General features: G+C 42.5%; 1 protein-coding gene across 1 annotated transcript; it reads right to left on the reverse strand.

The window, feature by feature from the left end:
* Positions 1–16,487: 16,487 nt before the first annotated feature.
* LOC118430675 lies at positions 16,488–21,137 on the reverse strand. The gene is made up of 4 exons (XM_035841664.1): positions 20,582–21,137; positions 19,677–19,763; positions 18,654–18,750; positions 16,488–17,285 (listed from the first exon to the last, which is right to left on the reverse strand). The coding sequence occupies exons 1-4, from the start codon at positions 20,874–20,876 to the stop codon at positions 17,228–17,230; spliced, it is 537 nt and encodes a 178-aa protein (XP_035697557.1). The 5' UTR covers positions 20,877–21,137; the 3' UTR covers positions 16,488–17,227.
* Positions 21,138–21,525: the final 388 nt, after the last annotated feature.

Consider the following 21,525-nt stretch of genomic DNA (forward strand, 5'->3'; position numbering starts at 1 on the left):
TGTCTGTAAAACAAAGGGGAAAAAAGAAAGGATTTTTACTCTACTCATCTAAGGCGTAATGAATAACTTTAATGGCAAGAACACTATAATCAAGTTTCATGCAATTGAATAAAGAGTATTGGCAATAACATTAATGTGTACTCTTGGGGCTAAAATAAAGGGTATCTGAATAGTGTTCAACTCAGTCAAATATTACTTACCCGTGGTTGTCCCTAATGTGACTACCATTGGCATGGTGTCGGTGGTCACACTGTTGTTCGTAAATGGCAAATACGTTGGAGTCGAGTCGATAACTGTGACCGTCCCTAATGCCGAGTTCTTTTCTTCATAGAGTGTCGTCTTCCATGGAGTACTGGACTCCATGATCATCGTGCCATTTTGTTTCAGCTTTGAGTCAAGCACAACCTACATTCAGAAACATGCACAAATTTATCCGTATGGTAATTAACGCATTGCAACCAGTAGAAATTATCACACTATATGATCAATAAGGAACTAATACTAGTAACTAATTATAACCTAGTTGCAGAGGTCGACTTGACCTAGCTTTTTTACTCGCACAGTTGTTTTCTTATTGCTTGTTGGGTTCTGGTTGCTTTATCATAATATAAGGACTGAGTTTAAAAACATCAACGTCCGGCGAAGTCGACAACGGAGACTGCAACTTATGTTCCCTCAGGCTACTAAGGCTAAGGTCCCAGAAAAAAGGGGCGCTTCCAGACAGTTCACAGGCTTTTCTTTTGGCGCTTTTGGCCGTGAACCCTACGTAGCTCCGGCGTTTTCGGGACCGGTCGGGCACCGGAATGTACACACCACTAGGCACCAGTACAATTGGGACCATAGACTGAACAAGAAATTAAAGCTTACCCTTCCACCAAAAGTTATGTGAGTTGCCAGGATGACAGCGATGACCACTGACGTGACGAACAGAAGTCCACATCCCATTGCAAGCAAGCAAAAAATGTTGGACTTCCATCTGCTCCACATTTCCACGACACGCTCTGAGATAAACAGGAATGGTAGAAAATGCATTCTGTGTCAGTATGTATCAAAGACGTTAAAAGGGGCGTCCAACCTAAGAATCCGTTTTGCCCACAACCCCTCGATTTTTTCCTGTTCAACACTCTTTGTCGCAATAGCAATGGGCCAAACAAGTTAAGAGCCATTTTGCCAGTGAGATCTTTGCATGTCAAAAACAAAGATACAGTAGAAGCCGTTTAATTGCACACCCCATTTGCCAGCGCATTTCGTGCAATTATCAGGGTGGTGCAATAACGCTACATTATACAGCTGGACCACACCAAGTTTGTGATTTGGGGATTCCGTGCAAATAACGGAAGTGTGCGTTAATCCGTTGTGCATTTAACAGGCTTCTGGCTCGTTCTCATTGAAATGTCAAAAACGATGTCGCCTGACTTTACGACTTGATATTGAGCAAATTATAGACAGCATGACTGGTCCCTTTGTTTTTCCACAACCCCTGTAATGTTTTACAAAAGATGCACCACAACATTCATATTGGTTCATGGCTTTGAAGGTTATTATAACCTCGGGTGGGATTTCAACCCCTAAAAAATGGCTGTCGCCTGAAAAGATACGAAGAATTCAAATAGTAGCCAAAACGGAACAATTCAGTTCCCCAAATGATTGTTCGGCAGATGAAACCAGCTACCAAGGCCCTCTGTCCGATCACGTCAGATCGCTACTGTCATTGATCTTGGAGGCTGTGTGAGGAGGTTTATGCCTGTCGCCAAATTCGGTAACAAACGTTACCACCACAAGTACGATGGTTGCCACGGTTATATTATCCACGTATAAGACTAGAAATGGCCGATTTTGTGACGCTTTACAGTTTTTCTGGTTTTCTGAAGAAACAGAAAAAGGGTCATTGACTGCCATTTGTATCCCACCTTGCTTACAAAATGTTGTACAGAAATGACTGTAACAAACGTTACCATTGTTTGATGCTTTCGAAGCATTCTGTCTGACCCGGTGCAAAAATGCTGCCCACTTTTTAAATGTCCCTAGGGACGTCAACTAATGTTAATCCTTTTGAAGAAAATGGGTTAAGTTTACTGTTGTAACAAATGTTACCGGTAAAATTTGTTACCTGTCCTGTAATGCATTACCAATGGGACCGAAAATAATAAGTTGCCATTTTGTGGCTATGCTTAAAAGAGGAATTTTCCTAAACAACCAGGTAGTTTTCACTGAAAATAAAGCCGATTTATTTTTCGACCAAGAAAATGCCATTTTTGACATTTCAATGAGAACGAGTGTTCTGCTCTATTGGCAAAGGTTAGCAATCGACGGGTACAAAGTGCGTGATAGTAACGGATGAAGACATTAGAAAAAATAATAATACAGGTCCCACTGAGCCAATGGCTCAGCTTGTATATCAAGCGTTCAGAGACATTTATCCTCCATGAAATAATAGGAGCCTGTTTAGACTGAATGCAAATGTCTTCTATGTTTACATAATCCATGAGCAGTGACATTAATGTTTAACAAACGTATTATAATTATGGAATTCTGCATCGATTATGCAAATGAGGACCTTATTTTCATAATAAGTGTCTGTTAATGAAGCACCTGCCCTTAATTACATATGCTTTAAAATCTTGTAATGGGAGAGCAGTTACATTATAGGATTTCTCATGGAGTTTTCAATTCATATCTATCGATGTTCCTTCCTTTAAAAGTATAAATGGCATAAGTTTGAATAGTCATGTCATGGACAGCAATGATTTTATAATATTTCCTCATTTATTATGCGACTTACATCAAGATTTGCATATTTATCATTTAATTAAGTCAATTATCATGTCAAGTATCTTCATACCAAAAACGACTGAAAGCAGGAGACTTTAGATCTAGAATGGCCCAAAGCGACAAAGATGTTTAATTTAGATAATGGCATAAACTACTAGCCCTATATGTATATCTAGCTGTACTGGCATTAGCTATAGTCAACATATATAGCCAAACAAAAGCAGGGGAGGTAGATATATCTAAGGAGATGACTCTGCAGTTCCACAGTGGCCTGCTAGGGGGTTCAAACCTACACCAGTCGTCCCTTATCTCAACACCTTTCTGTCACCTAGAAATCAACACCCCGGCACGTCCGGGAACAAAGATAAGGACGTCCTGCTGCACTACCAAGGTCAACCACCAGACTAAAACGCCCTAAAACGCATTAGAAATTGTCGGGTTCACAACACCTACTCACGTACCTAATCGCAATCAATCCAGATGTCCTTGAAGCTAAGCGGGTTGTGCCCTTAGCTTAAGAAGTTAAGATATTCGACCAGAGACGCACACACAAACTAAGCTGCAGATCCACAGCATGCCAACTAGGAGGTCCCAAACAAAACAAAAAAGGTGGTAACTGCACGAAAGCCTTGGATTACGACCGAACTACTGGAGGCAATCAGTCAAAAAACGGAACTCTACAACACCTTCAAGTCCTCTCCAACACCAGAGAACTGGAGAAACTATACTCAAACCAAGAACCGCCTAACGAAAGACCTACGCCGAGCGGAGGCTGAGTACTACTCCACCGTTAGTGACAGACTGAAAACTGCTGATGGCGCCCGAGCCTTCTGGTCTGTACTCAAACAAGCAACAGGGAAGAGTAAATCTGGCATTCCTGCACTCTCCGTAAATGGCATCGTCCTGGACAAAGACAAAGATAAGGCAGAAACCCTTAATGACGTCTTTGTCAGAGTCACTAAGGAAGCTACGCATCCAAACTTTACAAGCAGGCTCCCTAAGTTCACTGATGAAGTACTCTCTACAATTCACGTCTCAGAGGAAGAAGTCCTGGGTGTGCTGCAAGGATTACATCCTAACAAGGCTCCAGGCCCCGATGGAATAACCAACCGACTCCTTAAGGAGGGAGCACCAGCCATCAGCGCCTCCCTTTGTCAGCTTTTCAACTTGTCACTCGCTACAGGACAAATACCAAAAGACTGGAAGCAGTCAAACGTGTCGGCAATATACAAAAAGGGTGATCGGACTGATCCATCAAACTACAGACCGATCGCACTTCTGCCCACCGTAGCCAAAGTGTTGGAGAGAGTCGTTCACAACCGCCTGTACACTTACCTTACCGTCAACAATCTGTTAAACGTCAACCAGTCTGGTTTCAAAAAAGGGGATGGGACAGTCCTACAACTCCTGCGATTGGTTGACAACTGGGCCAAGTCCATTGATGACTCCAATGTCTCCTGTACGGCCGCCGTCTTTCTGGACGTCCGTAGAGCGTTCGATACTGTGTGGCACGATGGATTAACGTACAAGCTATCGCGTTACGGAGTTAGTGGACCACTCATCAGCTGGTTTAATCACTACCTCACAGACCGCCAGCAGCGTGTGGTCATTAATGGTGCTACGTCGTCTTGGAGGTACACGTACGCGGGCGTCCCACAGGGCAGTATCCTTGGCCCGCTGTTATTCTTAGTCTACATAAACGACATCAAGGACTTACCTTGTACATCGGACATCAACAGTTTTGCTGATGACACGTCTTTGTCAAACTCGGGACCGACGGCCGAGCAGGTAGCCAGCACCACAAACTCCGACCTACAGCTTGTTTCTGACTGGTTTGATGTCTGGGGTCTAGAACTGCATCCAGGGAAGTGCAAGGTTATTTGCATCAAGTCTGCACGAAGCAGAGTTGTACTTCCTCCTATCTACATCTCAGGCCAGCTCATCGAACAGGTTCCCTTCTACTCGCATCTTGGTGTCACCTTACACCAGGCTTTGGGCTGGAACGACCACGCACAGAATACTTCCAGTAAGGCCAGAAAGGTACTTGGATACCTCTGGAGGTTGCGAGGCAAGTTGTCCAAGGAAGCACTGGAACTGGCTTACCTTACCCTTGTGCGACCTAGGCTGGAGTATGCCTCCATCCTCTTCACCAACATGAGTGTAGCCGCCTCCAAAGTACTAGAGCGCGTACAGTACCATGCAGGCCGCCTAGTTACAGGTGCAGCGCCAAGAACACCCTACTCGGACGTGCTTCAAGAGCTTGGATGGGACAGGCTCTCAACTAGGCGAGACTATCACCGTCTAGTCATCATGTACAAACTGGTTACCGGCACTGTACCACCCCACCTGCAACCACTCATCCCTCAAACAAGACAAACCCAAACCCAGCTTCGTCTGCGAAACTCTTCACACCTCCATATCCCTCGCTGCAGAACTACAACATACAGCAACAGCTTTATTCCATATACCTCCAGACTGTGGAACAACCTACCAAACCACATCACCGACTCCACCACTTTCCCACAGTTCAAAGCCCGTTGCAGAAGCCACCTCCTGTCAGGATTTTAATATTAAACCCGTATGATAGTATACTGACCTTCCACCTACTCCAATCTTTTAAGTTAGCTGACAAATGGTATAGATCAATCTGTATAGTTGCATGACACCTTTTAATCATTGATTATTTTATTGTATTATATTGTATGACTTCTTTGTATGTTCGTCCGTATTTTTGTAGGTTCTGCCGCTACCAGCCCAAAGCTGCCTAGGCAGACCCTTGTAATGACATGTCTCATCGTCAATAAAGAAAGAAAGAAAGAAAGAAAGGTCCACTTTTACGTCAATACCTATCTTCTCTGTCTACAATGCGCTTACGGTTGCATCAAAAGGGTGTACTCAATGCTGTAACGTACCTTTAGATCTGTATGCAAAGCTGACTTCCTTAGGATCTTTGTAAGCATCCTCTGGTTTGTCGTAGTCGTGAGAAGAAGACTCCTCCTCATACGCGTTGTTTACTTCCTCAGGCACTTTGTAGCCGTAAGCACCCTCTGGGTTTTTGCAGTTGTGGGAGGAATGACCTTCCTCATACCCCTTGTTGACATCTTCAGCCTTTCGGTAAGTGTGTTCTGATTCATGCGATGGCGTGTTCTCGCCAATCGCCATTCCTGCCTGTAACAAAAGGTGTCCCCTATTAAATCAGTCCCGTCATTTTGTTTTCCCAATATACATAATAAATATAATTAAGTTTAGTTTGGTTTCGTTTAATTGCAAGTTCTTGCCCGAGGGCTAATTGCAACATGGGACATACAGAATACATAGTAAACATACATAATATAAGACTTTGGTATAGATAACAATGGTGACAAGTGGAAACAAGTAACTATTCTAGCAAAAATATGGACTGCTGAGCGCTACGATCGAAGCATTTGCAATTGTGGTTTGATTTCTTTTCTGGAAGCAGTGGAAGACGAAATGTCCCACTTTTTCTATGATGAGTGGGTTATGCGATGTTAACAGGGCTACAGTTTTGTTTTCGTCAGTAAACAATTGGAAAAATTGTAACAAACATTCATAGCTTCTTCACTTACAGTCAATGCAGAAATGTTCGCGGCGGGTTAATGTTCGCGGTTTTCGCGGTGGACTTAAAACCACCGCGAACATTTTTCCATGGCAGTATGAGATTACAGCACATGGTGCTGCCGCGAAATTAAAAACACCGCGAAAAGTCCCTTTTCCCGCTACCGCAAAATTAAATCGCCGCGAACTTAAATGCATTTACAGTATTCTGTTAAACCAGCAACAAACTAAGACAGAGACGGCACACCATTTATGGAAAACAACCTTATTGGCGAATGTCATGAATATATGGAGACAGTATGTGGATTGAACTATACATATGTCGCTGAAAATAGCCCGAACTACTAGGATACCACTTTCACGTAATGTTCATAATTCGTGCAATATTAATATTGCCTAATATGAAATAAATGGTTTCTGTACACTTTTGCTCAAAACAATAACGAATTTCAAAGACCTTCAAAGAAAACAAAAATAATATATCTCTTAACACCGTAGCAAGTCTCGTGTCATTAAATGCTATTTCACAAAAGCCATCAAATTTTCAAAGATCCTTTTAGATGAAAAAAAAAATTAAAATAAATTCCACTATAATATTTCCGTACTGAATTCGCCTCATCTGGCATAAACTCTAACCACCGTGCTTGAACAAAACACCAGAGAAACATGAAGTAACCTGCAGCTAGTCAGCAATCGGTCCTACGGCTCTAAGCTGGGTTTGCTCGGTCAGTGTAAGCTTATACCCGCCTGGCTAACTACGCCCTCTCCGATATTAATTGTCACTATAACTGTAAGTTGGGTTTATTGGTCAGACCCTGCAAGCTTCTACCCTTCCTGGCCAACTAACTACTCCGATGATAACTGCACCTACAGCTGTAAGGTGTGTTTGCTCGGTGAAGGAAAGCTTCTATCCCGCCTGACTAACTACGACAACTCCGCGATCCGGTGATAATGGCTCTAACGGCTGCAAGCTGTGTTTGCTCGGTCAAGGATAGCTTCAACCCCGCCTGACTAACTACGACAACTCCGGTGATAATTGCTTCCATTGCCGCGGCTGTAAGCTGGGTTTGCCTCGGTCAAGGAAAACTTCTATCCCACCTGGCTAACTACCTACTCCAGTGATAAATGCTCCTACGGCTGTAAGCTGGGTTTGCTGGGTCAAGGAAAGCTACGACAACTCCGGTGATAAGTGTTCCTACCGCCGCGGCTGTAAGCTGTGTTTGCTCGGCTGCTGTTGGCTTCTATCCCGCCTAGCTAACTACGATAACTCCGGTGATAAGTGTTCCTACCGCCCCGGCTGTAAGCTGGGTTTGCTGGGTCAAGGAAAGCTACGACAACTCCGGTGATAATTGCTCCTGCCGATGTATGCTGGGTTAATGCTCGGCTGCTGTTGGCTTCTATCCCGCCTAGCTAACTACGACAACTCCGGTGATAAGTGTTCCTACCGCCCGGCTGTAAGCTGTGTTTGCTCGGCTGCTGTTGGCTTCTACCCCGCCTGGCTAACTACGACAACTCCGGGGATAATTGCTCCTACCGCCGCGGCTATAAGCTGGGTTGGCTCGGCTGCTGTTGGCTTCTACCCCGCCTGGCTAACTACGACAACTCCGGTGATAATTGCTCCTACCGCCGCGGCTGTAAGCTGGGTTTGCCTCGGTCAAGGAAAACTTCTATCCCACCTGGCTAACTAACTACTCCAGTGATAAATGGCTCCTACGGCTGTAAGCTGGGTCTGCTGGGTCAAGGAAAGCTACGACAACTCCGGTGATAATTGCTCCTACCGCTGTATGCTGGGTTAATGCTCGGCTGCTGTTGGCTTCTATCCCGCCTAGCTAACTACGATAACTCCGGTGATAAGTGTTCCTACCGCCCCGGCTGTAAGCTGTGTTTGCTCGGCTGCTGTTGGCTTCTATCCCGCCTAGCTAACTACGTATACGATAACTCCGGTGATAATTGCTCCTACCGCCGCGGCTATAAGCTGGGTTGGCTCGGCCGCCTTTGGCTTCTACCCCGCCCAGCTAACTACGCCCTCTCCGATGACATTTGCATCAGGCTAACAGTACTGCATCTTTGGCAGAGACTGAAGATAAGAACATTCAAGATTCAAAGAAAGGAAAGGGAATCTAACAGCTATGGGTACCTTAGTTTGCTGCCAGACAACGCTCTCACCGTCGGAACATCCCGATCGAGTGAAATGTACGTGTGTATCGCTGCTATGATTTCTGACTTAAACGGCAAGGGTTTTGTATGAGATCTTGTGGCAGTGGTAAACACGAAAACAACCCTAGACTAATTCAGACGCACATCTGCACATCAAGAAAATGTGCAGTTACTGTATGCTTATGTATCAATCAAACTCTTACCAAAGAATCCCGGCTCAACGGCTATACCCAAATAAGGAGCGTATTTAGCTGAATTCTGAGAATAAGGCTTTCAAAGCACCTTATTTTGGCTGGGACGATTTCTTGCAATATGCATATCTATATTACGTAATTGCAGGTTTCAGTTTTGGGCGGCAACCTAACTTTCACAACAGGCTACGAGGGGACCTACACCACTTCTTCCTTAAACTGGCAGGAATCTGAGTCTCTTGAGCAGAACCGAGGTCCAAAACTGACGTTGACTATCCGACATTCACTCATATACATGTACCACACCTCACCACAGTTTATTCAGAGGCTCTTAAGCTGACAAATGTCTAGAAACACAAATTCACATAGACGCAGACACGGACAGATACACACAAGACGTGTTCTACTAATATCTCTAGCGTAACATGGTGAATTACGGTGACTATTCGTCGTAACAGTTACTGTTGTTCTGAAGGTTTGCCCCTCATTTAGACTGAGAGAAAAAGCAATTATTTGATGAAATTTATAAAATTCAAATGGTACGTTAAGCCCCGGTCACAAGAATCGTACGACGTCCTTGCGATGGCATATTCCGCATATCGCACGATGATCGCAGTGAATCGCAGCAAAATCGTAATCAAAATCAGCCATCGCAGAGCATCGGATGATGTTCAAAATTTTTCCAGCGTCGTACAATTTTTCACTTGTGTCTCTTCTGAATAGCCGAATGACCGCTTTTGTGCTTCTTTAACCAACCAAATGTAAACCTAGCTGTTGAATACCTTCATATAATGTCTTTCACTTTAAAAACAAATCAAAAGAAACGTTAACCATAACAACAAGAGTCTTATAAACAAAGGTTCAAATCAAGCACAAGTACTGGTATGATTATCTCGGCCTGCTTGCCGGCTCTACGAGTCAGGCTTTTCCGAAAATCATATTCAGGAAAAACATATCATAAGCATTATATCATAAGCCTACCTTTCTGTTGGAGTTGTCCCCATGGTTACGGTTATGGTAAACTGACCAGAGACCGGCGAGAGATGAGATTTGATCTATATTATGAACCCACGAGTATGTAGTAATCAAACAAATGTATGCATCACCGGTGTGTGATACGGAATCCGCCACGGGGAAATATTGCCTTGAATGCAGACTCTTCTACGGGCCGGGCGCGCTGTTTTCTAGTTGCTATTGCCAACAGTTGCGACTGATATTATAATAGTTTCCTTTTTCGTCAGCATCGACAATATCGACAATATCGCTCTGCCCGGCTCCGCCTCTTTGGCCACCTTGCCCGGGCAAAACCACCTCCCGAACCTGTCGTCCTGCTGAGAGAACCAAACCCCACTACCTGGTCCCGCCCCAGAGGACGACCTAGACGCACCTGGCTCGACCAACTGGCCAACGACCTACAGCAGACTGCCGGCCTTTCCATCGCCGCAGCCTGGGAGGCAACCAGAGACAGATCAACCTGGAGATCGGTATGCAGAGGCGCTACGCTCCTCTTCGGAGCAAGCGCAGCTGAGTGAGTGAGAATCGACAATATCAGGGGAAACTGAAACCATGACCACGTGCTAAAAATGTATGAATCTTTAAAGTCATCAGAAGACAAATGAACGTAAGGAAGTCTGATATGGGGGCAATAAAAATCGTACGACGATGGAGAAATTTTGAACATGTTCAAAATCTATTTCAGCCCTATTTTCGTCATAGGAGGCTCCCCGATTTACTATGATTTACCTGCGATTGACGCAGATACACTCTTATGACCTCATCGTACGATGCACTACGCGCTTTGTGACCACGGATTTATATATTTAAACCATTGCTTCTGATTCTGCCCCGACTTACGACGTACTGCGCTTATACCAAGCATAAAACCTCCATCGCAGTCAATCGTACGATTCTTGTGACCGGGGTCTAAGACACTACACATACGATATCATAACGTCGCACTAGGCTTTTAAACATGAAAACATTGTTGTCAAATTTGAAGTAACATCTTCCTCCTCGACCTGTTTGCATAAAACAACAACATGCAGTGCTTTTAGCATAACAGTATAGTTCTTTCATTCAATGCGAGCAGTTTTATAAACCTACTGGAGTACTTAAATCTCTATCGGGGGATTATGCATGATTTTTGTAGCCTAAATGGAAAAATAATATGTCTTGTTGGTCTATATCTTTCATTATCATATAGCTAGGCGCCGGGGACCAATCAGAAGGCCCCGTTCCATGTTGGTATGACGCCGTAACACATATATTAGATTCCGGCCAGCCTGGCATGTATCGCTTCTTCCGATTGGTCAGAATTTGCGCTGTACGATCTTGATGATATGCATTGGTGACTGGTCCTGTGGTCCTATAGACAGGTCAAGTAGTCTCACATGATGAAATTAGTTTGAGGGTTGGAACCAATTGACAACAACTGACAGACTGTTACATGTCTCGTTTCTGTAAATACTATGCCCCCCTTGGTGTTATATCTTGAAGGGACTACAGGTATACTGAGTCTTCTTGAACTGAAACAAATGAAAAGAAGAGACCAGAAACTTGGGTCCTCCATGAACATTTACTTCTCAGGACGATATTGAATTATTTTCATCTTCGTTGTATGGCATTGATGATATGCATTCGTGATTTTCCTGTGTCCCTAAGTAAATTGGTCTGGAGTCTAGAATGACTTAAGACAAATGAGTGAATTTTATACGTCTTCTTTCTGTATATACCAGGCTCCCTTAGAAATCAACTTCCAAATCTTTAGGGGCTACTCAGTCTTCTTGAAAGGAAATAAAGAAATAAGTGATTTTTAAAAAAGTGAATGAAAAGTTTGAAACTTTGGTCCTCGATCATTTACTTCTACGGACAATATTGGAATATTTTCATCTGCGTCGTATATACTGTAAATGCAGAAATGTTCGCGGTGGATTAATGTTCGCGGTTTTCGCGGTGACCACTTCACCGCGAATTTAAAACCACCGCGAACATTTTTCTACTATGATATTAGATTGCAGTCTATGGTGTTACCGCGAACTTAAATCCACCGCGAAAAGTCCTTTCTCCCGCTACCGCGAAATTAAATCCCCGCGAACTTAAAAACATTTACAGTATGCTGTTGATGATATGCATTGGTGATTTTCCTGGGGCGATACACGTGTCTCTTCACGTGAGTTCACATAAAAATTGGTCTGGAACCTGGAATGACTTGAGCAGTTGCAGGCTCAGTTGGTTATCTTGTCTTCTCTAGTCATCTCTGTCCATCAACTCTTCAACGTATGTCATCACACGCGAAGAGAAATATCAGCAACTGATCTGGCATCACGAAATAACGGACAGGATTTAGAATAGCAAAATAGCAGATAGAAAAGACTTTGGTGAACACCGTCGGCGTTTTCTTCATATCATCTTTACGGCATCAGATCTTTAAGGGATACTCAGTCTTATTAAAATGAAATAAACATATAATAAAAAATGTGAATAAAAAGTTCGAAACTTTGGCCCATCATGACCATTTACTTCTGAAATCTACGGACGTCATTAGAATGTTTTTATCTGCGTCGTATGCTGTTGATGATATGCATTGGTGATTTTCCTGTGGCGATACATGTGTCTCATCACGTGAGTTCAAATAAGCAAATTGGTCTGGAACCTGGAATGACTTGAGCAGTTGCAGGCTCGGTGGGTTATCTTGTCTTCTCCTGTCATCTCTGTCCATCTACTCTTCGCAAAAATCTCTCCTTCTTCAACGCGTGTCATCACGGGCGAAGAGAAATAGCGGGAACTGATCCGGCACCACCAAAGAACGGACAAGATCTAGAATAGCAGATACAACAGACTTTGGTGATCACCGTCAGCGTTTTCTTAATCTTAACGCGTAACGGTATCAGATCAGATCATCCAGCGGCTGTGGGCGACTGTGCGACAAAACCTTGGCACTTCTTCAGCACTTCGGAACAACTAAAATTGAGAGGTCAGACAAAAAAGTCTTCTTCGACGTGAAATCTCTTGCATTTAAACCTTTTCCCCACAGTGCATACTTCGGTACGTTTATACAACTAGTGCATTCTGAATTTTTTTCGCAGAACGTTTGTGGGTGTCTATAACCGACTTGGATTACGAAAAAAATCCTTAAAATTTAAACTACAAGGTGACTGTAACATAGAAGAGCACTCAGATATTTTGTCGGCCGGAAGCCTAAAACTATAATGTTTTTGCATTCCTTTTGTAAGGACACAGCTTTTGCCAAAATGGCCTCCAGATTTCAAAATATGATTAGTTTGTTTATTTTTCTTGCCGCGGCAACAACGGTAACCCCTTTTTCAGAAAATTCTAACTGTTTTCCGACATGTTCAAGAAGCGCTTGGTTAGTTTGCGAGCCCGTCATCAACGATCATGGCATTCATGCTAGCGCTGGTCCGTCAATTCCTGAAGCTGCCCGTCACATGTATAACATGGAGTGTCTTTCTTGCAATAGCAGCTACAGTCCATCTTCTGAGATGACAAACTTTCCAACAGGAAGCTGTTTTCCCGATACCAAATGGCTGGGGTTAAAAGGGTTGCAGCTGGGGAAATTATCGTCCAAAAAACTAGCTGTCCTCCATTCCTTTTCTCTTACACGCCTTGTTCTTAAAGAAGTGGGGATAACTGAGATAGACCGGGCTTCATTCAAAGATTTCAGAGTATTACATTCTTTATATTTAGACCATAACATGTTAACGCACATCCCTAGTAAATGGTACAGCGACACACATGAGCGGTGGGAATATAAGCTCACCCATCTTTCAATTTCCCACAACATGATTGCCAGTTTGGGTCCCGCTTGTTTTCAGAACCTTGACGCCTTATTGACGTTAGACCTACAAAACAACGACTTGAGGGAAGTACGTAGCCTATGGTTCATCGGTCTGAACAAACTAGAAAAGCTATACCTCGGTAAAAACAACATTGAAACGGTCTTACCCGAGGCGTTTGAACGTTTGGTAGCACTAAAAGTTCTTGACCTACGTAACAATGACATAGTGTATCTGCAAAGGGAAACAATTCGGGCTCTTGGAGGCATTGACAGAGTCGTATTCGGTGGAAAAAATTTGGCCCTGAAAGAAAGCGTTGTGCGGAACGTTTCATGGCGCGCTGCGTTTGAACAGTGCAACCCGGGGCCATGGGTGCAATGGGCGTCACTCTTCAGTACGCAGTGGCTGCGATTCGATGTGGCAGACATGGTTTTTCACATCAATTACGAAGAAACTGAGGAAGGATTTGACATTGACTGGCATGGCATGTTGCCAAAGACGCACCTCACCCCTGGGCAAAAGGAGTTTCCCTGTCAGCGCCGTGAGGGAAGTCATCCGTGGAGTAGTTTTGTGGCTAACCCTCCCTTTGTCATCACAACAGCGAACAGTCAAAAAGATATGAACAAGACTTTTTCAGCTCAATGTCTTGAGGCATGGGAAGGGTCTGGTGGTATCAGTTTTCCTTTGAGGGGCGCGTCAAGTTTACGCCTCACAGCCGTAGAAACAAGTGGCAATCCATCTGAGAGTGTTAGCATTGTCGTAACCACGCTGAAAAATCGAACTGTTGAAACTCTAAATGCATATTCACCAAACAACTGTAGCGGAGATGAAGCTTTTATAAAAGTAGCATGTTTTGTTATCGTTAACGACAAAAGACATGACCTGTTTTTCAACGCGCCCCCCGCAAAGAAAGCAGGTGATGCGAAATGTTTTCAGTGGGAGGCTCTGAAAAATGAAACTGAAATGGCAGAAATCACAACACACAGTTTGATGCTAGCCGCACAATCTGAGAATACTACGATAGGATCAACAGCCACTCCATTTCAATCTTATTCAGCCAACCCATTCCAATCCACGCAGACTATTGTGATTACTGATACAGAAGGCGATACATACTTGTATATCACGGTTTCTCTCACAGTCGGTTCTGTAGTTACAGGGCTGCTCTTACTCATGCGTTTCCTTGTTTTGAACTGCTACCGAAAGAGAATAAATAATGGAAATGTAAACGACAGTAGACAAGGTCATCCGTTAGCAAACAGTACGGCCTTAGCGGCCTTACAAAGCAACCCAATGTACCAAGGTAATACACTTCAAAACCAGAGTATGCAGGACTCTGGTCAAGCAAACGATAACATGTACAATGAGATCAATGAGGATGAAGTGTATGTTCCATCTGGGCACGCTTATTGCGAAATTAAAGATTTAGATGCCAGTGGTGAACATACGCGAGTTGCGCACAATTCTCCTTGTGCAGATAGAGACGACGAAATAAATAGCGAAGACGTAAATGATACGTCAGGACAAGTATCACATAACGACAACCTTGAAGATGACTCTGTGACATTCTATGCAGCTACTGCCGAAGTTGCATTGCCCACAACTAGACATGATGCCGCTAACGCTTCGCTCTATAAGAAAGATGCAGAGACAGTAGTAGCCTGTGAAAACTATACACTAGAGAGTTTCTCTGACACTTCCAAGTCCGTAGACCAAGAGCAGACAGCTTATGAAATGACAAACCGTCTTGATGTGTCAAATCGCAGTGTCATTTATGATGTCTCGAGTAAAATTATCTAGAGGCAAGCCCGAACTCTCGGAGGGGCTTGTTGGGTAGCAGAAATGACATATTTAAAGTCTAATCGAATTGTCCACAAAGAAATTCCTCAGAACAGGCCTCACCAAAAAAAGAAGCTTGAAGACGATGGCTCTTTTGCTTTCTATGAAGCTACAGCTGAGGTAAGGTTGTCGACATCTAGAAACGTAACCGCTAATACTTCCCTCTAGATGGACAGACTCTAATCTTTGTAAATGGCAGGTTTCATTGATAATATGTAGGATTATTGGCGTGAATGTAAGTAACATGACGCCATGTGCGTTTTTTTCCTTAACATTAAGTGTTTCAATCTTGACAACTTTATATTTGTGTTGTGGTAAATATGAAACAAACTTTTGGCATTAGAATATGTTTTGTACGTACTGTGCTGAACTGTGAAAATATAGTAAAAGATGGACAGATGTTTTTTTTCATCCATTGCTATTCATCATGTCAATTCAATTAATTGCATCATGCCTAAAGGCTAACTGTATGTACAGTACAGTCTCAAGCAATGTACATAATACCATTTCTAACCAACTATAAGGTACTACGTTTACTATTGTTGAGTTTAACTTTTTATTTGTATTTAGTGGTTAATAGATTGTCCTGCGTTCTGCATACTAAGCTTTGTTTTTATTTTGGTGGAAACTTAGTCTTTTGGAGATCTCCTAAATGGTAAAGCTCATGAAGTTGTTGTAAATGTATGGTAATAGAATTTTTTATTTTATTTTTAGGGTTCACGTATATACATAATGCATTGTACGATATTTGAATCATTAGTTAATGTTTTGCTACTGTCATAATTGTGCACTGTATTTGCGTAATTCAGTGGATTTGTTGAAGGATGCTTAATAAATTTCTTGCATATGTAAATTTCCACTAGGTTCGTGTTTTAATGAAGTAATCAACATGTAGGGCATGTATCTTGCACCTGTAGTTTGTGGGCTGGCCGCAAGGTGTCACTTCAGCAGGTGAATGTTTAAATCACCAAACTATTGTCCAACCAATGATAGAAATCCTAGTTTGGTGGAGGGGGGGGGGGTCGAGGGGGGGGGAGTAGTTACTAAAACAATATGTACCTGTATCTATATAGCCAGTATAACCACCCTTCGGCGTAACACACCGGATCCAGCTTTGCAGGCAATGGGTAACACAAAACTCCACTATCAACGGTTGAGCTTGTACATGTCTGCTCATTTATCTATTTGCAAGTTCATGAAAACTGAAAATAAATACCTGTAGTTTAAGTGCATAAAACCCTGCAGAAACCTCAAGAAGGTTAAACATTAAAAACTGCAAGTTCAAGACTCTACTTTCAGCATGTCTATCCATGTATACATTCTTAAAGAACATCATAAAAACTAATCACGAATAAAATCATGACAAACTTTCCTGTTTGCATAAGACATCGTGAGACGTAGTGGTCGACTGATGGAACTGAAACCAAATGTGAAGAAGTCTATGATGGACATTACAGTAACTGTGCTAAAGTATAAACCTGCACATGTATCTATTCTGTAGTATAGCAATTAAAGCAATGGACACAGTAAAACCTTAGCAAACATTTTAAGAACAAAGCCACTTCATAGCAGTTACATGCATTATGGTTAACAAATCCTTTTGTCTGACTTTACAAACTTAGTACAGTTTAAAATTAATGGCTTGAAACAAATTTGCAATGCCCTTTTTACAATGCCCTTGCTCTCCTGACACACAGTCTATCAGACACACATATAGCCATTTTAATAATTCATTGTACAAAATAATGCTCTTTTTGTGATACTCTTTTTACAGTGCTCTTTAACTCTCCTGACGATCTATCAGACAGACACAAAAATATTTCCATTTTGATCTGCTCATTGTCCTGTAGTGGCTGTTGTCCTATGACAGTGTGTATTAAAAGACAGAAGGCTGTGACCCTAGAACACAGTCTGGTTGGTGAAGCAAGCAGAATTGAGGGGCCACTTGTCACCCATCCTGAAAAACAAATATCAGGAGCTTCAGTAAAACAATAATATTATGTCTGCAATGACTCACGTGTGCATTTAAGGCTAAATACTGCACTGACTTTACGGTAAGAATGTCGAGACTTTCAAAACCCTTACTTATGAGTGTTTAATGGGGAGAACATTAGCAATATTAACTTCTTTCATCAATCACATTACATGTAAACGCAAGAGATGCCGAAGCAGCGCAAAATTACCGGTATACAAGACAGTGACCAAGTGTCTGCTGTTAGAGTTAACGTTTGCATGACTACAGAGATTTTGTTGACAGTCAAAATCTCTACAGGTAGAATGGTATTCAGCTGTAAGTTACAGAGCAAGGGAAGACGTCAAATTCCTTTCCAAAGGAGGGTTTGCGGAAAAGCCTGGGCCCTGCCTGCAGGCTAGCCAGGCTTAGTGACCCTTTTCGGGACCCAAGGGTATGCATGGAGGTTTGGCCCCTAATGAAATTTTTCAAAGCTAAAACTGGGTAACTGATAGTTCCAGAAGCAGGGCTCGAAATACTGGGTGCATGTGCACCCAGGTGCACCCAAAATTGGAGCTGTGCACCCAATTATTTTCTATGGGTGCACATAAGCAGGGTGCACCCAAATATTTTCTTACGTTTATGTATGTAAAGATATCAAAGTATACAGTATACAATTTTTTACATCATATTCTTGACATCTAAGTGTTAGAAAGATAATACAAATGTCTATCATGGTACTTGTTTAAGAATTTGATAGCTTGTAACTAAGTTTTATCAATAGGTTATTACTTACATTTAAGTAGTGCACCCAAAAAAATTTTTGTGCACCCAATTTTTTAAGCTGGGTGCACCAGTGCACCTAATCTCAAAAATGAATTTCGAGCCCTCCAGAAGGGAATAGTTTGGTCATATTTACAGAATGAACATGGACAGTATGTAGTTTCCTGTGGCTATATGGTCATCCACACCTACAATAAATATGGTTGGGCCTATGGAATTTCCTTAGGGAAAAATTGGGTCAATGGTAATCCAAGACACATTATAACAACAGTTGATCTCCTGGAATAGGGGGTACATGGATTAAATTTGCAAAAAACTGTAAAACTGTCTGACCAAAGGCTTGAGTTGACATAAGATACGATGTCATGAAAGAATAATGATAAAGCAATAATGATGAATTAATGACATAACAATGATAATACCCATGATATAATGATATGTATATAAAAATGATATGACATGTTAATATAATATGGGATGATAGATAAGGATAGTTTTGGTTCATTAGGGAGGCTCAGTTTTTTCTGTGTTTGTGTATCTATAACTTCATGCTGAAAAATTCAATAAAGAAGGAAAAACAAATAGTCTGACCAGAGCGCCCAGCGTGTGTGGTCGCTGACCTCCGCCCCTGAGTTGGGATGTACCAGGATGTCCTGGTCACCTCGGTTCTGCATCACCCAGGGCACCGCTGTGCAGACGGACAGGTGTCAATCATGGAGACAGGTGTCAATCATGGAGACAGGTGTCAATCATGGAGACAGGTGTCAATCATGGAGACAGATGTCAATCATGGAGACAGATGTCAATCATGGAGACAGGTGTCAATCATGGAGACAGGTGTCAATCATGGAGACAGGTGTCAATCATGGAGACAGGTGTCAATCATGGAGACAGGTGTCAATCATGGAGACAGGTGTCAATCATGGAGACAGGTGTCAATCATGGAGACAGGTGTCAATCATGGAGACAGGTGTCAATCATGGAGACAGGTGTCAATCATGGAGACAGGTGTCAATCATGGAGACAGGTGTCAATCATGGAGACAGGTGTCAATCATGGAGACAGGAGGTAATGAATTAAGGGTTAATAACCTGCCCTGAGTTGTATACAGTGCCATAATTTATGGTCAGTTCCTATAACCATCAAATAAAAGACCAAGCATAGCGAGGTCGTTTATGAAGTGGCTAAGGAATCGGTCATTAATAACCGTATACACCGAGCAAAAGCAGGTCATTAACCTTTAATACTATCATATAGATATTTTCATATATGATTAACCTATATATTAGCCATGATGGAAGGCAGGGAGAGCAAGAATCTGTCCTGGCCAGCAAGAAAAAGGCTGGACAAACAAAAACTGGATCTTGTCTTTGTAATATGATGCACCCTCCAGCTCAGCTGAGTCGTCACAGCTAGATAATATTATATGTATGATAATTATAATGTTACTGACCCGCTTTCCTTTGTGTATACTGCCACGAAACATAGCCGATCCTATAACCGGTTATAGGAATCGGCCATGAATTATGGGACGATATACACCTCAGGGCAGGTCATTTACCCTATATTGTCAACCCACTGAAAAAAACACTGGAGCCTATAAAATATACTTACTTTTTGCGTACCATTCCAGTGGGACAAAGACTGCCCAGTTTGCAGACACGAAGGGATCTGTGGGCCCAGTGTTGGTGTAGTCAACATCTGGAGTTACAATACAGGGAGACATTTAGTGAATAGGGTAATAAGATCATTATAAATTTTGGTGTTTTGTTAAAAAAAAATAATGAATTACTCCATAAATCTGTGACTGACTTTAAATTTACATTGTGTAGCTGATAGAATGAATGACATTTACCTCTATGCATTAATTATGCAAATTAGGTCTTCATTTGCATAAAGTTATCTTTCAATGTTTTTTTTTTCTTTCTCAGCTACATATGTCACATGTTTGAAAAGTCCCATCACATAATGGGGTACTCGGTTTATAAATCTTTTTAATTAATCATATAAATTGGATTCTTACTTGCATGATTGTCATCATAATCAAATCAAATATTACTTACTATCTGTATGACAAAAATCATGATGATCCATCAACCCTTACTGTCATTCAGTTTCAAATTCTGAAACCAGATAGGCTGCTGCAGTCCCAAAAAAAGCCACTGGGGGCCTCCAAACAATACCATAATCACTCTCTGCTCCAAGTCCTATTTAGCACAGCCATAGCATGTCTAGAATTCGAGACATCAGTTTTGCTGCAGTATTGTAATATAATGTGCTGGGAGGCTAGGGGGCAAATTCAATCATAGACACGAGGTCTCATGAACTTGAAGACCTTAACTTACTCCATACTAAATGTCAAATGGACATTACAATCCATCCCGCAACTCTATAGAATCATGCTGGTCTGTGACCCCATCATTCATACACACTGTACGTGCGACTACATGACAATATTGCATTGGAATGTTTGGAATATTACTCATTAACGATTACTGACAATAGTGACATTAACCTACCAAACACACAGAGTCTACCCTGGTGAAACAGCCCCTCACACGGCTTGGTGTTGGTCAGGTTAAAGTGTTGAATGAACCTGTCCATCAGCTTCAATGCGGCGGCGATACTGTCGTTGTTATATGCTATAAACATGCAGTGGATGTGGTACGACAGGAAGGGGGGAGGGGTGCCCTTGGCTCGGTACACGTCCAAGTTCACGTCCGGGTATTTTGTGGGGTGAGCGCTGACGTTACACGCGGCAACACACACACAGAACACCGCCAGTCTGAATACAACGTTCCGAACGTCCACCATGTTGAAAAGTTAATGTTTAACTTGTTCAGAAAAACATTACATGACGACAACGTCGATGCGCCTACTTGCAAGTTCAGGAAAGGTGACTATTCTACGAAAGCCGGGAGCGACAATTGTTTTACCGTAACAGATGGGGCGGAGTTGATGTGCTACAAAACCGTGTTCAAAGCTAATCTGTAATGAGCTTAATATGTAGCTACAATTATATCTTTATAACATGAATGCCAAGCATGGGGTAGCTCCATGAAGTTGTATTGTATTTTGACCCTGCAATGTCAACAAAGATCCGGTTACCTGTACGAAAGCCGGGAGCGACAATTTAAATCGTACTGATACGGCACGGGTCGGGGTTAGACATTGATGTGACACAAAACCTACCGTGCAGGGCTACGATGAGCTTTGAACATGTTGACTATTAGTATGAAAGCCGGCAGTGGTATTTTTACCTTGGCCAAGAAGGTTATGTTTTCGGTAGCGTGTAACTTGTGTAATCGCGCGCGTGTGCCAGTGTGTATGTGTGTGCGCGCGCGCAATAGACTTTCTGCAACGTATGATCCACTGCTTGCCGAGTCACGTGTTCTAGTAGCAGTGCGTCACTCATCCCTTGGGAAAGACTGGAGATGAAGACTGTCGAAAATTTGGATGAGTG

This window comes from Branchiostoma floridae, chromosome 14 (genome assembly GCF_000003815.2).
Source record: "Branchiostoma floridae strain S238N-H82 chromosome 14, Bfl_VNyyK, whole genome shotgun sequence".
NCBI lineage: Eukaryota > Metazoa > Chordata > Leptocardii > Amphioxiformes > Branchiostomatidae > Branchiostoma > Branchiostoma floridae.

Excerpts from the sequence above, each read along its gene's own strand:
- LOC118430675 (XM_035841664.1), bottom strand. The coding sequence starts at position 20,876 with ATGGTGGACGTTCGGAACGTTGTATTCAGACTGGCGGTGTTCTGTGTG. Across the intron at positions 18,751-19,676 it reads ACTGGAATGGTACGCAAAAA|CGGTGCCCTGGGTGATGCAG; the intron begins GTAAGTATATTT and ends CCGTCTGCACAG. Across the intron at positions 17,286-18,653 it reads CACACACGCTGGGCGCTCTG|GATGGGTGACAAGTGGCCCC; the intron begins GTCAGACTATTT and ends TTTGTTTTTCAG.